At 38.3% G+C, this 17449-nt stretch overlaps 1 protein-coding gene across 2 annotated transcripts in view; it reads right to left on the reverse strand.

Moving 5' to 3' along the window:
• Positions 1-789: 789 nt before the first annotated feature.
• Positions 790-17449, reverse strand: part of LOC144063013 (carboxyl-terminal PDZ ligand of neuronal nitric oxide synthase protein-like) — a 60961-nt gene continuing 44301 nt past the window's right edge. For both annotated transcript variants that reach the window (XM_077584902.1, XM_077584901.1), the window contains exons 9-13: positions 16538-16703; positions 15639-15800; positions 4578-4774; positions 4368-4492; positions 790-1504 (exon numbers count right to left, since the gene is read on the reverse strand). In XM_077584902.1, the coding sequence (XP_077441028.1) occupies positions 892-1504; positions 4368-4492; positions 4578-4774; positions 15639-15800; positions 16538-16703 (1263 nt within the window). In that variant the 3' untranslated portion in view covers positions 790-891. The remainder of the gene's footprint in view (positions 1505-4367; positions 4493-4577; positions 4775-15638; positions 15801-16537; positions 16704-17449) is intronic.

The raw sequence follows: 17449 nt of genomic DNA on the forward strand, positions 1-17449 counted from the left end.
CCTGGAGCTGGATGGTCCGTTTTCGAAAAACTTTGGATTGGAGTGCAGCTTTGTGGTTTTTTTTGTGTCCTTGGTCATTGAATGTAAATGAAGACCAATGAGAATCATAATAGGTGGCAAATCAAGGTCCACAAACTAGTAAAAACCCTGCCACAGTTTGGCTTTTGCCACAGTTGCTAAAGCTAAACTGTGGCTAATGGCTTTAGCCACAGTGGCTAAAGTCAGACTGTTTGGCTTTAGCCACAGAAGCTAAAGCTAAAGTGGCTAAAGCAAAATTGTGGCTAAAGGCTTTAGCCGCAGTGGCTAAAGCAAAATTGTGGCTGATGGCCACAGTGGCTAAGGCCATTAGCCACAGTTTAGCTTTAGCCACTGAGGCCATTATTGTGGCTAAAGGCTTTAGCCGCAGTGGCTAGAGCAAAATTGTGGCTAAAGGCTTTAGCCGCAGTGGCTAAAGCAAAATTGTGGCTAATGGCCACAGTGGCTAAAGCCATTAGCCACAGTTTAGCTTTAGCCACTGTGGCCATTAGTGGCCATTATTGTGGCTAAAGGCTTTAGCCGCATTGGCTAAAGCGAAATTGTGGCTAATGGCTTTAGCACTTTAGCACACAATTTCGCTTTAGCCACTGTGGCCATTAGCCAAAATTTCGCTTTAGCTAAAGCCTTTAGCCACAATAAAGCTAAACTGTGGCTAATGGCTTTAGCCACTGTGGCCATTAGCCACAATTTCGCTTTAGTCACGGCGGCTAAAGCCTTTAGCCACAATAAAGCTAAACTGTGGCTAATGGCTATGGCTAAAGCCCCAGTAGATAAACCCAAACTGTGACAGGGTTTTTTCTTTCTGGACCCGGATTTGCCACCTCTAGAGAATCATCCTGCGGTGGCATCTTGGACTTAGTCAAAGGACAACAGATCCGGGTGCGGCTCCGTGTCCTCCAGACTCACTTCATCGTCCTTCCTGCCGTCGGTAATGGAGGCCTCCTCGCTCAGGCTGATGCGGCAGTGAGTTTTCCCCGAGCACGGCGTGGAGGCCATCCTGGAGTCCACATCTGACGCCTTCTGCCACACATCGTCGCTCTTAGCTCGGGTTTCCAGTAGTGGAGGATCCTTGTTGATGAGGTCTGGTACAGATAGATGGATCTGGTGTTCCTCTGCATAGCCTCCACTGGATTCTTCTCCCGTTAGCACAGCATCCACCTTTCCGTTGCTTCCCGTTAGCTCCGCCTCTCCGACTGCAGATGTCTTTTCTGCTGGCTCAACAGCAGAGCCGATTTCTGCTGACCCGTCGCCAAGTTCACCTTTCTGCGTCTCCTCTGTGCTTGCCGGCTCCTCTTTGGGGATGAGGGGTGTCTTTTGGGGGGAGGACAAGTCCGCAGCATCCGGAGAGGACACCACAGGGTCGGAGGAGATCATCATGTCTCGGGTGGTCTTCAATGCCCGAGGGAGGCGCTTCTTTCCCGACGGCGGCGGCGGGTCAAGCCGAGGGATGGAGTCAAAGGGAAAATGACTGAAAGTGAGAGGAGACATTTTCTTTACACAATATAAGAAAAGAATGAAGGTTTCCTTTTTCAGTCATCCATTTTTCACAGTAGCGCTGCGCAATTAATCAAAATTCAATTACAATTTCAATTATTGCACTCCACAATTACAAAATCAGCATAATCATAAAAAAAAAAAAAGATTCATACTAATTTTGAGTTGTTTAAATTTATACATGTGCACATTTAAAAAATGTTTTAATAACTTATTTAATACATTTTGTTTCGTCCAAAAGGTACTTGCATAATTATAGTGTTTCAAAGAATTTTATTTGTCTTAATATTTTTTTACATTTTCTTATTTTGTACCAAAAACTGATCGTAATTTCAATTATTACCAATATAATTGTAATCAACTCATTTGCTCCCAAAAATCGTATGAATACATTCTATTTTAAATATTACCATGGTCCCAAAAACATATTTATATGTTGTTTATGTTGTTGTTTTTTATTATGCTAGAGCATACAGAAGGCTTTGATGCAGCCCCTGAACGGAAGCAATGGTAATTATTACAAAAGCGGTCAGCAGGTGGCAGCACAGCATAAGAGATCAACCAGGGCCATTTTGCAAAAATCTCTTTTCCCCACAGTTCTTAACAGATTTGTGAATATCGATGAAACTTAGCTATATTCGAATGCTAATTGCTGCAAAACGGAAACAGATAGAACTATACTTTTTTTTCCTGATGAAAGAAGAGACTCTAGTCTTTCTTTCGGTAGGTTCCATGTTTTTATAGCAATCATTAGAACGGGTCACATAATGCGTAAACATTGTTAAGAAACAATCACAACAGGATTGTCATTTTGAAAAAACACACACACAAAAAAAACACTTGGAAGAAAAACTTACAGTAATTCAAGATGCCTCGCTAATCAGTATTGACATTTGGAACGGTCATTTAATTGAAGAGTAACACGGTGACATGGAATTCCTCTTACTTAATCCAGCAAGCAGACTAGCGTTGCTGAGAAACCGATGAATGCAGTGAAGGACGGGGTGGTCAAATACCTCTAGGGTCTTTTCAAATAAAAATATGCACCAAAATGTGGTGAATGTTGGCTGTTGTTTTTTTCGGGCTTGTTTAGATGTTTCTGTATTTTGCTCATAAATGAGTGCTGCAGCCTTTGGGACCAAACGTGCAACCTCGGGCAGATTTGAATAAGGCTCGCGCAGGTTTGACAGTTAACTAGTTGGCCTCTTGCTGATGTTAGGACTTATAAACTTTGAAGCATCCCAATTAGAGGTTCAGAGAGTGAGTCAGGCACCGTTGGTTAAAAATGTAATTACTGAAGCTGTGGCGAATGAACAATATTAGGGCGAAGGGTCGAGATGCCGGCCAATTAAGTATTTTGCGGCATGTCAAAGATCTTGCTTCAGCTTGTAATCGTTCAATGGTGATAGAAATTTTTGTATTTAGTTCAAGGCTTTTGCTGACGTATTCCATAGACAACGTTGGAGAGACTGCTTGGGGGACAGAACTGTGCTTTCAACATTATGCAAGGAGAGAGACAATTTGTTGTTTACAATTTCGTTTTCAAAATATGAGACTTTTCAAGGACACCTTGGACGTAATGTTATTGCGCCTCATTAAAAAAACTGCGGAGACATTCCCAAGAAGCATAATTTAAAAAAAAGAAAAACAGTTCATTCAATATTTGTCATATATATATTTTTCTAATTAATTAAAACCTTTGAGTCAAGTCCCTGAAATTAACATGAAAAAAAAAATAAAAATAAAAAATTCAAAATTTGCTCCACAAATTTAGAAAGAAAACTAGTCCATAAAGAAAAAAAATATTTGGAGCTTTGGTCTGAAAAAGGTGTTATCGAACATCTCAATATTTGTCATATATATATTTTTTTCAAATTAATCAAAACCTTTGTGTCAAGTCCCTGAAATTAACGCGAAAATAAAAAAAATAAAAATAAATAAAAAATTCATAATTTGCTCCACAAATTTAGAAAGAAAACTGGTCCATAAAGAAAACAAATATTTGGAGCTTTGGTCTGAAAAAGGTGTTATCGAACATCTCAATATTTGTCATATATATATTTTTCAAATTAATCAAAACCTTTGTGTCAAGTCCCTGAAATTAACATGAAAATAAAAAAAATAAAAAATAATAAAAAATTCATAATTTGCTCCACAAATTTAGAAAAAAAACTGGTCCATAAAGAAAAAAAATATTTGGAGCTTTGGTCTGAAAAAGGTGTTATCGAACATCTCAATATTTGTCATATATATATTTTTCAAATTAATCAAAACCTTTGTGCCAAGTCCCTGAAATTAACGTGAAAATAAATAAATAAATTAAATTTAAAAAAATCATAATTTGCTCCACAAATTTAGAAAGAAAACTGGTCCATAAAGAAAAAAAATATTTGGAGCTTTGGTCTGAAAAAGGTGTTATCGAACATCTCAATATTTGTCATATATATATTTTTCAAATTAATCAAAACCTTTGTGCCAAGTCCCTGAAATTAACGTGAAAATAAATAAATAAATTAAATTAAAAAAAAAATCAGAATTTGCTCCACAAATTTAGAAAGAAAACTGGTCCATAAAGAAAAAAAATATTTGGAGCTTTGGTCTGAAAAAGGTGTTATCGAACATCTCAATATTTGTCATATATATATTTTTCAAATTAATCAAAACCTTTGTGTCAAGTCCCTGAAATTAACATGAAAATAAAAAAAATAAAAAATAATAAAAAATTCATAATTTGCTCCACAAATTTAGAAAAAAAACTGGTCCATAAAGAAAAAAAATATTTGGAGCTTTGGTCTGAAAAAGGTGTTATCGAACATCCTTAGAAATTAGCGTAATACCTGTTTGCAGAATTTTGTCCGAGTTGGTCCATGCAAGTCCAAACTGCCCCGGCGTTCTTGTTGACCTCAGTGACCCCGATGTCCCCGACGTGGCTGGATTCTTTTCTCCTCAACAGGTCATTCATCTGAAATAGCAGGAGTAGTAAAATGTCAAGTGCTTGGGTTTGAATACATTTGACACCAGCAAACGGCTTGAGCACAATTGCTAACCTTTGCCCCGACAGCCTTGCCCAGATTAATTGCATTTTTCAGCCTCTGTTGGCTTCCGGAGGAAGGAGAGTCCAAGGAGCCCGCGCCCGGGTTGGAGTTTGGGGATGCTGGCCTTCTTTTGGTGAAGGGCTGGCCTTGTCTGGCGGTCTGGGGACTCTGTTGCTGGGCAACAGAATTCTCAAACATGCTTTGGTCAACTGTGGATAGAGAGAGGAGGAGGAGTCAGGTAGTGAGAGAGTGGGGGGGGGGGAGTTTGTACTGTCCGGTATTATACGGCACATTGATTGGTGTCAAGCTCAACAACACCGTCCATGATGTCCCACTAGTACGACTTTTAGTGATTATGCGGACTCAGCAGGAGAGACAATGATTGTTTGAAGCAGAGTTTTGAATGATGCTGAAAAAAGTTGGCACGACAAAAGAACACTTCAAGATTTACACAGGGTTTCTTTCTGCAAGTATCAGCAGTAATTCAACTTAAAACACATACTGGAAATAAAAACGTGCACATGCACACACATATACATGCATAACTCATTTGCTCTCAAAAACTTATAAATAAGTTATATTTTAAATATTGCCATGCTCCCAAAAACGTATTTATATGTTTTTTTTTTGTTTTGTTTTTTTAATGTTCGAACATACAGAAGGCTTTGATGCAGCCTCTAAACTGAAGACAAAGCTTAAAGCATTGGTAGTTGTTACAAAAACGGCCAGTCGGTGGCAGCAGAGTATAAGAGATCAACCAGGGCCATGTTGAAAAAGCTAATTTCCCCACAGTTCTAAACAGATTTATGAATAATGATGAAACTTAGCTATATTCTAATCCTAATTGCTACAAAACAGAAACAGATAAAAAAATATATATACTTTTTTTTCCTGATGAAAGAAGAGACTCTAGTCTTTGTTTTGGTAGGTTCCATGTTTTTATAGTAATAGAACACAATATTCTGTGGGCCTTGCAAAATCAGTCAAAATCAAGTAAAACAGCCGGGAACGAAGGAGATTGCTTCAGTAAAAATAGTTGGGAAAAAATGAGTTAGCATAAAACTGGATAAATATGTTTACCAACTACGAAAGTGGTTGTATCTTTTCAACCATTGATATAGTAATTTTATCGTAATTTGACGTTAAAAGGATTCCAAGAACAGTGAAGAGTGCAAAACATTGAGTCATACATTTTCTGCCACTACGCGGCATTAGTGTTTCATGATGGACATTGGTGACACAAACAGTACGTTTTTCTTTTCAAATTTAAGAAAGTGGTATCCCCACCAATAAACATTAATTATTGCTCACTTGCATTATGGCGACTCACCCAACTGTCTCATGTAAAATAAAGCATGAAAAACAATGTTTTAAAAAAAAATCATTTGTATTTAAAATTTTAAAGTGTTTTAATGCTTTAATTTTGGCAAAAGTCATTTAACGACTTCATGCTTTTTAACGATCTGCGAAAATCCCGTTTATAGTGCCTAAAAGGTGAATGATTTCTTTAAGAGCAAGGTGCCATTGCGACATGACTGATGCCACGAGCAAACATTCAACAAGTGAATGGGAATCCATCTTGCAATAGACAAGCAACACTTCGCGAGAGAATGCATGCACATCACGACACCAATGAAAATGAAGCAGGAACAGAACAACGAAGTGGTTTGCAATTCACTCCAGATGTCAAATCTTACCTCACAGAGAGAAAAGTTTCTCGGTAGGCAGGTAATAAAACACAAAGGGATCATTTCAGACCAAGTTTCAACCTTTCCAGAAGTAAAGCATTATTTTGGTTTAATCACAGAAATGCTTGTGATTGACGATGCATCGGGGAACAGGTGAGGGAACCTTAATGGCTTTGAGTGCAGTCTGGCACTACGCACGCATGTCGGAGTGATACATTGTCTTGGCCAGATAAAAGGAGGGGGGGAAATATTGCCATTTGAAATCAGATCCAAATCTGCCAGGGCAGGTATAACCTTGAAGCCAGCCTGCATGCACAAGCGTTTTACTTACCGTCCCCCGAGAGCGAGCAAAGTACATTAGCCGGAGGGCCACCGCAAATGTGATCAGGCATTATGAATCAGGCCGTTTATGATACGGATAGTTCAAGGAGATAAGGGAAGGAATACGAGAAGGAAAGGAGAAATGATTTATCGCATGCGCGCGCGCTTACTCATAACGGGCATCAGATTACAAACAGGTAGAATAAGAGAGATGTTGGAAAGGAAACCGCAGAGAGAGAAGCGATACAGGAAATTAATTCCAACAAATATGTGATCAATGTCTATGAACTAGAAAAAAAAAAAAAGTCAGATTCACGCAAAAGCATTGAAATCACACATTTCTACGGAAGCGTGGAACTGCCAGCGTTGAGTAAACATTTTTGACTGGCAAATACTTACAAATGTATTTGGAAGTACTACTTATAAATAACTGTTGGAACATATTTGAAAATACTAGGGGTGTGAATTGCCTCGTACCTGGCGATTCGATTCGTATCACGATTCATAGGTCACGATTCGATACTGATTAATCCCGGTACGAATCTATAAATTGATTATTGCGATTTTTTTACAACTCAAATTTTGAAAATACTAATCAGCAAACTTGTACATGTACACTGTAAGATTTGTATGAAAATGTATTTATTTATCTGAAAATTCAGATTGCAGTCTGTTTTCATGTTAGCATTTAAATAAAATATTAAGGCTTAATGTTCCATTAATATAACATTCTGCTATGTTTAATGTGTAAATCCTAACCCTAATTAAGACGTTTTGTTGAATATTCCCATAGAAAATTGTTGTTTAAAAATCAATTCGGCCTCATATTGAATCGATTCGAGAATTGTGCGCTGTAATATCGCGATATATTGCCGAATCGATTTTTTCTAACACCCCTTGAAAATACGTTTGGACGATTTGCAATTATGTTTAAACGTATTTGCAAGTCTGTTCAAACGTACTTGTAGGCTAAATGCTAAGATTTAGCATTTAGCAGGGGATTGACTTAAAAAACACCAAATGTTTAAAAAAAAAAAAGGGCCTGCAGACGTAATAATAAATCACAAACATTACGAATAAACAATGCTAACTTACATAACTTTTGAACGCATTGGTATAATGTAGGCCAAATAAGTACGTTTAAACATATTTGCAAGTATGTCAAAATATTTTCTGCACATCGGCAGTTCCATGCTTCTTTCAATTTCAGCAAGATCAGTTTTTCAGGAGTACGGCATGTCTTTTGACTGGAAGGGTTACCGTTAGCTTGTGGTCAGGGGTTAGAGCTATAATGGAAATTATAATTTGATGACATGTCAAATCGGTAAAATTACCGAATGAACAATACTGAGAAAAAAAAAAGGAAATTATAATTTGACATTATCTTAATACAGTCAGCTAGAAATGAATACAAACACAATCGTGACTGGAGCAGAAATGAAAGCAAGACACTTTCTGAATCTATTCATTCAAAGCAAACTATTGAGTCCATTTTGTTGTACCACTTTGCAAATCAGAATGCAACGTTTCTCAAGGCCTGTTAATGACGCTCACAGAAAAAATAAACTCGGCGATCAATCATTCAACAATAAAGAAAAACACCTCCTACAATATTTCAATGCCATGAATACTTTTCTTTTTTTTCTCTTTTTTTTTTTAACATTGCCAAATACTCTTGTATAATTGTTACTTTGTTCAGCTGTTTTTGCATCAACTTTTGTCTCGTTGTCGTAAAATGTCCCGCCCGAGCAGTTTTCATGCCAATACTAGATTCTCCTGTGGATTTAACAATATTCAAGCCTGTGCCTTAAATCCTGGGCGAGGGGTGTGGATTTATGCAAATTGTGGACATGCAAGAGTACCAACATTTGAGCGCATTGGTTAACAAGCTGCACGCATTCTACATACTATGCTCGGAGAAAATAAGATTATTAAAGTATATATTTTAAATGTTTTAAAAAAAAAAATCATCTTGTGTCATTAAATGGCCTTGAATAAAATAATTTAACAGTTGGCTATCATTACTGTTTTTGCAACACATTATTTTTTTTATTTTTTTTAGATCCGTCACCCAAACGTACAGAACCAGACAAAGAGATGATTTGCACGCCCTGTTGTACGTCCAGTAAAGCGAGTGACAGGACAACAAACCAACACAGTGAAGCAGAGCGCTTCCACTCACGCAACTGCTGTGGGTGGTCGCCGGGCTAAATCAAACAAATTGCTAACGCAATCTGATGCAACACTAACCAAGCCAGAACATGGAAGCCTTCCAGCGAAATGCAATTAATTCCACAGTGACGTTTTATTGCGGCAATCTGACAAACTCCAAACGTCGCGTCCTAATTGCAGAACTGGACACATTTTTCAAGAATAACTTTCAAAAAAAAAAAGATTGTGAAGACAGATAACCATCTAGGTTTCATGCGGATTAGCGTGTTTTCGACAGTAAACATTCATCAATCAAACACACACTCGCACGCACGCACATACACATACAAAGAAAAAAATAGATATATATACAAAAAAAAGAGAGCAATGATTATGACATGTCAAATTGGTAAAATTACCGAATGAACAATACTGAGCTCTCCGGAAAAAAGAAAAGAAAAAAAAAAGTAAACATTCATCAATCAAACTCGGTGGGTTCGATTTTGCTTGACAACCCGCGTTTGCGTTTCGCGTAAAAACGGGGCACATACTCATTTTTAAGTCTCGTTTCCTGCGCTTGGGAATTTGGCAGACCATGACGTGCCTCGCTAGGCGTTCCAGCGGAAGTTTTTCGTTACACGCTCCCGGCGATTAGGTGACAGAAAATAGGCTCGATTTTAGACAAGCTAAAAGCAGGTCTAAGTTGTGGCGCAGGTAACGTGATTTTGGTGGATTGTCCATGATCAAGCACGTTCAGTAATAGAATTTCGACGTGTTTTTCGACAGTAAACATTCATCTATCAAACTCGGTGGGCTCTATTTTGCTTGACAACCCCCGTTCGCGTTTCGCGTAAAAACGGGCACATCCTCATTTTTAAGTCTCGTTTCTTGCGCTTGGGAATTTGGCAGACCATGACGTGCCTCGCTAGGCGTTCCAGCGGACAGAGGAAGTTTTTCGTTACACGCTCCCGGCGCTCCTGACGATTAGGTGACAGAAAATAGGCTCGATTTTAGACAAGCTAAAAGCAGGTCTAAGTTGTGCCGCAGGTAACGTGATTTTGGTGGATTGTTCATGATCAAGCACGTTCAGTAACAGAATTTAGCATTTGTTTGGGACATCTATAGGAAAGGAATAATTTAAAAAAAAAAAATTTAAAATAAAGAAAAAAAAAGAAAAAAAAGAAGGAAGCCATTTTCGATTTACAGCATGACAAAGTTAATGAATTTAGGTCATCGGGTCTAAGGCTGAGCCACTCCAGATGAATAAAATACTGTAGTCAAATATTACGACACCCATATCATGCACTTTTCTTGTACTGTTCACCTCTTGTGCTTTTATGCAGATGAATACGTAATATCTAAAACAACATGAGATTGTGTTTTGGCGATCGCTTGGAAAACTCCACTGCTAAAGGATCAACTGAGCAAACACAGCGCTACATAAAACAGTCAGACTGTACATAAAACTTAACTTGCATTCATAATTCCGACGGCTTTCTTCCCAAAAGTACATTTTAATGACATCATCAAATAACTGCTTCATTTCACAGTGTTTCATTATCAGCAATAAGTGCACAATTTAACACGGGATATGAGCTAGCAGAACCGCGTCCGGCTATTAGATGAGAGGAGAAATAAGGAAATGTGAGTAATGTCCCGTTTCAATGTGAAAATTTACTGCAGCATTTTGCTCAATTTGCCACCAACATGCAATACACACTTGAAATGGCAGACAAACGAATAAACTAGCACACAGTATTTCACAATGTGAATTGAGAACAGACCAAGGAAGGAAATCAAATAGATTTGAAATTGATAGATTGACAGAGAGTCTATTTTGAGTAACAGAGAGTCTATTTTGAGTACGAGTAATAAAATCGGACCTTTTTAATCACTTTTATTCGACAAGCTAGTCCTACTAATAAATATGGGCTCGAAAATGAAGCGTGATTACTCTTGACACTCACTAATGATTCATATTTCGCATGCATCTGCTACCTTAATATGCAATAATGTTGAATAATTACCCAATTATGCTGAAGGTTTGAAACTGTGAATGGAGGACCAGCTCTAGTATCTCACTATTGAAAGGGATTTGATTTTTGCATTGAGGCTGGATTTGTGTTGGGAACGACTTGCCACACACGGTCAAAACTTTCAAAAATTCATTTTGATTCGCGCTTCTTTAAAAATGAAGAAAGATAAAGCTTCATGTAGATGATTTAATGAGTTTTTTTGGATACATGGTTAGAAAAATAAAAATAATCACATGCTAAATTTTATCGTCTATCTCAGGAGGGTCAAACTAATTTTTTGTCGCGGGTCACATCGTAGTTAGGGTGTCTTTTGGAGGGATGTATTGTCTGTGAACCCAAATAACTATGATGGCTTCATATTACATAAACACAGCAAAATGGTGAAAAGCTAGTTTTGAAATGGGAGGCTAGTAAAAACGGTTTGTTAATTATTATTATTTTTTTAAAGGTAACAAAATGCTTTAAAATCAAACATAATGTATTATTTTAAGTCGATGCACATATTTTTTTTGGGCGGGCCACATAAAATTGATGTGGTGGCCCGGATCTAGCCCCCGGGCCACGAGTTTGACGGTAGTGCTCTAAACTGCTTTCTTGCTGGAACAATCTGTTTTGTTGTTTTGTGAACTACGATTGTATGTTTTCATTTTGCAAGTACAAAATCTGATCAAACTGAAGGCTGGCAATTGAACAGATTTGGACTTTTAATTCAATATACATAATTTCTATTTGGTTTTCCCATTCCTTGCACTTCTCTCCCAACTAACTGAAAAGGACATCTTCAATGAACTTGATTGTGTTGAAGTAATCGCTAGTCTAAACAATATCTCTTGGGCCGTTTCACCTCATCTAATCAGTCAAAATTGTTTAGTCTCCTGTTGTAAGTTGGATAACGGGAGGATGTGGAAGCTGGACGAAAAAAAAAAAAAAAGTTTTTAAAGCCCAAAAAAAAAACTGCATTCAGACTGAAAGACCAAATATGAACCCCAGCGACATAACATTACCTTCGCTTTTTGCACCAATTGATCTGTTTGACGTGAGCTCTTTCAATCCTGCCCAAAGTGGTGAACAGACCAAATGAGCATCAGCGCAACATCCAGACCTCGTTTCTCGTGTGACAAAATGTGTAATTACCTCCGCGGGAAAAAACAATGCCGTTTACAGCCAAGCTATAATTAAGCCTCGTTGCAAATGCTTCAGTAAATTCCAACTTTTATTGCCTTCCAATCAACGGCTGACTTCGGTCCAAGCAGACCACAATGCAACCGTATCACATCTTAGACTCTAATTAAAGCGAGCGTAACCTCTGATGCTTAACCTCAGTTCTCTGAAAAGAAAATATCATTACAGTAATGGCGCTCTGATTTCATGTCAGTAACACATCACTTCCCAATAACAATTCATTAACCAACTAAAAAATCATATATTAGGAGCTAACCAGAAAACCTAAACATGGAGAATTCCAGAATTCCAGTTGTATAAAAGTGGGGACAGACAATATGTTTTTTTCAAGGTTGATACCGATACCGATTATTAGTAGTCAAGGAGACCGATAACAGATATTTCAAGCCGATATTCATTTGTAGTAAAAGAGAAAATATTAACATCTTTTAATTTTAAACATACAAAAAATTGACACCTTTGTTTAAAAATTATAACACAAATTGCAGGAAGCTTCCAGGGTCATCAGCATGTGTTAGGATAAATTAAAAATTAAGCAAGTAAATAGTAAAAGTTTTCCACTGTAAATAGTTTTCCAAAATTTCAACATAATTTCTTAATGTATTTTTATTTATTTTAAATAAAAAGTGTAGGGAGTTCCCAGTGTCAGCATATTTTTTTATAAAGTAGAAATTTTAATAAATCCATAAATCGATAAATTTGCCTGTATCTCACTGAGCGACAAATGCATGTGAATGTAAGCTAATTTGGGGTTTTCGTCAGGGTTCGTAAAAGGTTTCAAAAGAGCTTCACAGACAGTGAAAAATTGTCTGAATATGTTCGAAATGTCTTTGAGACAAATAAAAAACCGTCTGTGAACATCTTACAAATCCTGATGAAAATCCTATATTCGCTACGTTCGCAGGCATCCACCGAGATACCAACTTTATCGGCCTTTCGGATTCGTAAAAAGGCAGATGCTGATATTTGTCAAAATCTATCCTTAATTCATACCATCACTGAGTGGGTACTGAACCAAAGCCAAATTTACCACTACACTTATGTGTGATCCCAATCATGCAATATTCATATTCTCTACCGCAGGAGAAACGGTCTAGTTTGTATGCTGACTAGTCGAGGTCAGGAAAAGTCTCGCAAAGAAATGAAATGGGTTCACAAGGACAGGAAGCAATTTGGTTCCAATTATTAGAGTCACCGGATCAATAATTTATTCCGTCATTTCATAGTTCACCGTCTTGTCTGATCCATCGGGTCACTGGGGAGTGCATGAGCATCTCAAAGGTGGTCATCAATGGCGAAGTAGAAGCGACTCCAACTATTCTCTTAAGAAATTATTTTGTTGCTTTGTTCCCATCGTTAGAAGATCTTCACGATTATTTCAATGCTTATTATATGAAAGAGTCAACCGGCATTTCTTCAATATTATTTATTTTTCATTTAGAATTTGATGCACTTTTATTTGACTGTCAGTTGGTTCAAACCAAGTTATCACAATTTTATTGTACGGGGTGGGGGGGGGGGGGGTGTAAAAGTAGGATCATATGATATTGAATCACATCGATAAAATTACTGACATTAATGATGAATGTTTTTATTTTATTTTAATTTTTTCGTTTTGATACACAATAAGTATTATACGCGTTTTCTCTTTTTATAAAAGCATACCTACTTTTGTACCCCCCTGTAGATGGGTGGTGCTGCACAAAATACCACGGCATTGGCAAACAAATTACAATTAAATATCTGGCTTAAACTACAGAAGCGTGTAACTTCAGCAAACATTTTTGACCGGCGAGTACGTTCGAACGTATGCAAATACTTTTGAACATACTCGCAAATACCTTCAAACGTACCCGCAAATGTGTTCGAACGTACCCGCAAATACTTTCAAACATACTTGCAAATACTTTCGAACATACTTGCAAATACGTTCAAACATATCCGCAAATACGTTCAAACGTACCCGCAAATACGTTCAAACGTACTTGCAAATACTTTCGAACATACGCGCAAATACGTTCAAACGTACCCGCAAATACTTTCGAACGTAGTTGCAAATACGTTCAAACGTACTTGCAAATACTTTCGAACATACTTGCAAATACTTTCGAACATACTTGCAAATACTTTCGAACGTACTTGCAAATACTTTCGAACGTACCCGCAAATACGTTCAAACGTACCCGCAAATACGTTCAAACATACCCGCAAATACGTTCAAACATACCCGCAAATACTTTTGAACATACTTGCAAATACTTTCGAACATACTTGCAAATACTTTCGAACGTACTTGCAAATACTTTCGAACATACTTGCAAATACGTTCAAACGTACCCGCAAATACGTTCAAACATACCCGCAAATACGTTCAAACATACTTGCAAATACTTTCGAACGTACTTGCAAATACTTTCGAACGTACTTGCAAATACTTTCGAACGTACTTGCAAATACTTTCGAACGTACTTGCAAATACTTTCGAACATACTTGCAAATACGTTCAAACGTACCCGCAAATCCGTTCAAACATACCCGCAAATACGTTCAAACGTACACGCAAATACATTCAAACATACCCGCAAATACGTTCAAACATACCCGCAAATACGTTCAAACGTACCCGCAAATACTTTTGAACATATTTGCAAATACTTTCGAACATACTTGCAAATACTTTTGAACGTACCCGCAAATACGTTCAAACATACCCGCAAATACGTTCAAACGTACCCGCAAATACTTTCGAACATACTTGCAAATACTTTCGAACATACTCGCTAATACTTTCGAACGTACCCGCAAATACGTTCAAACATACCCGCAAATATGGTCAAACAAAATTGTAGGCTTAATAACAGCTTATTTTCCCACAATGCCAAGGGGATATTACGCAAGTCAATACCCCTGGCATTATGGGAAAAAATGGCTGAACCTAAATTATGCACTGCAGATCATAACAATAAATCACAAAAGTTCCAAATACATTTTTTTTTACTTAATTTTCTAGCGTATTGGTATAATGTGGACCAAAACGTATTTTTTCACTCGTGCATGTGCATTATGAGAAAATATGCTACGTTTGTAGCATTTAGCCTACAAGTACGTTCAAACGTATAAGCGAGTATGTTCGAACGTATTTAAATACGTTGGACAGGACCTTGTATGAAGAAAAGGAAACAATATTCAAGTGTACTGCAAATAATTGGTAAACAAATAAACGTGTTTGTGTAGCAGAGAGTCCATGGCACGTCTTATCTATGAAGTGGTTGGGGATAAGAGAACAAAAAAAACATCTCTGAAGTCTTACACTGCTATTTCATCTCCCCGACAGTCGGGAGTTACCCGTTTGTTAAAAACATTTAGCAGCCTCAAGGTCTCCGCCTCAGTCCCCCAACCAAAGAATTCCATGGCCTCCTCCTCTTCCTCACCTTCATCCTCCCTCTCATCACTGTCGTCCGTGTCGGACTCGTACTCGGAGACGATGCCCGACTCCCAAAAACTAGCAAAGTCTCGGCGGCTCCGTGATTCGGCGTCGCGGGGCGATAATTTTGCCGTGTCTTCCGGCATCTCCGTCACCTCGGGTTTGTTTGTTTTGAGAGGAGGAGGAGGCGAGGAGAGGGGGGGTAGCGGAGGCCCCGGGGGTCCCGGGAGAAAACGAAAACATTCCAATTTGAGAACATGTTGCTCCCTACCTAGCGGGCTTCCCAGATTCCCGTTGGATGCAAATGCGTTGACGGTCCCGTCGTGGGGTAGGTTGAGGGCGGACACCTCCGGTTTCGGGGTTGTCGGGTCACAGATGACTGGGGGCACCGTGGACCGGAAGGTGATCTCCAACAAACTGTCCTGCGATCCCACTGACAAGCGAAGAACAGAGGAAGATAAGACGTGAGCGGCGTCAGATGACATTTCACGCGTGCTCCCGTTAGGGATCGGTCGAGTCGATTGTCGGTGCCGATGTTTGGCATTTTTGACAAATATCGGCATTTTACAAATCGGAAGGCCGATATTTTTAAACAAAGCTGTCAATTCTTTATATGTTAAAAATTAAAAGAAAAAGTTTTTTTTTTTAACGCTAATATTTTTTCTTTTACTACAAATGAATATCGGCTTGAAATATCGGTTATTAGTCTTCTTGACTATTAATGATCGGTATCGGCCTTGAAAAAACATCGGTCAACCACTAATGACTGTATCGCAAATGTTTTTTTAATGAAAAAAAAACTAATGTCTGTGCGGAAACACGCAACATTGGTTTTGGGCAAATACAGTTTTAAAATTATTAATTCAAAGTTTCGAGGCATCCATTTTTGTGTCGGCCAATTTTTTAGGTGGACACAACTGAATTGATCAACAGCCCTAAACGATATACCGTTATATCGTACCGTAGACAATTTATATTGTTATATTGCACAACTAATTTTGCAATGACTTCATAGGCAGCCACTGTCGGGTCAGCAAATAATTAGCAACACATCAGTAATATTCGGCATATTCTCACAAAAAAAAAAAAAAAAACGACGCCTGGAAACCATGAAGTGTGAAACTGCCATCAGCGAAGCAATGAAAAACGTGTGTTTGAAGTTTTCCTTACGGGAGTTGGGTCCAGTGATTTTGGTCTCCAATTCCTGGATCTGTTTAACCAGCAGCGAGATGTGCTGCAGCAGGTCTTTGTTTTGCAGCAGTAGCTGGTGAACCCGAGCCTGCGCCTCCAGTCGAGCCGTGGCCTCGGCACTCAGCTGGTCTTTCAAGAGGTGAACCTTCACAAGGAAGAAAAGAATCCACAATCAGATGAAGAAAAAACTTTCCTTTCTTTGGTCCTTCCTCGGGTCTCCTGACGGCCTCACGACTCTGGCTGGAAGTGTTCGGTTTCGGTGAACGGTTTGGGATTTTTTAATAGGTTTTAGGTGAACTAATGAATACACACACACACGCACATACAAAAAAAAAAAGAGAGCAATGATGATGACATGTCAAATCGGTAAAATTACCGAATGAACAATACTGAGCTCCCCCCCCCCCCCAAAAAAAACCTGATATGAAATCAATATTTGCTACGTGAACGTCCTCATTTTGGAGAGAAGTCGACATCATTAGTGGCACTCTTGCGCTGAAAAGATAAAATAATCCTTGAAAGCTACAAAGCTGGTTGAAAATGACTTGGTAAGATGTCAGAACGTACCAATTAATACAGACACAGAAAGAAGAAAGAGCGACAAAGGCTTTGACAGGCTGAAAAAAAATCCTTTGGGAAATCAGCAAGGTTGATTTGATGATGAATTGAAATCATACCTGAAGGTCTTCATAGGGGTTGAAAATGTGTCACGCGACGCCTACTTAACAATCCGAACACTCTAGCTAGCTTAAGTAGCTCAAATGTGCAACATAACAATCACCACAGAGAATTGAAACACCGTAAGAAAATTCTGGCGCAATTAAGGGCAGATATGATTAAATATGAACCAACGCAAACCTGGCAAAGAACGGGCGATGCTCAAGCTCCATC

Source organism: Vanacampus margaritifer, chromosome 13 (assembly GCF_051991255.1).
Source record: "Vanacampus margaritifer isolate UIUO_Vmar chromosome 13, RoL_Vmar_1.0, whole genome shotgun sequence".
In the NCBI taxonomy this organism is placed as follows: Eukaryota; Metazoa; Chordata; class Actinopteri; order Syngnathiformes; family Syngnathidae; genus Vanacampus; species Vanacampus margaritifer.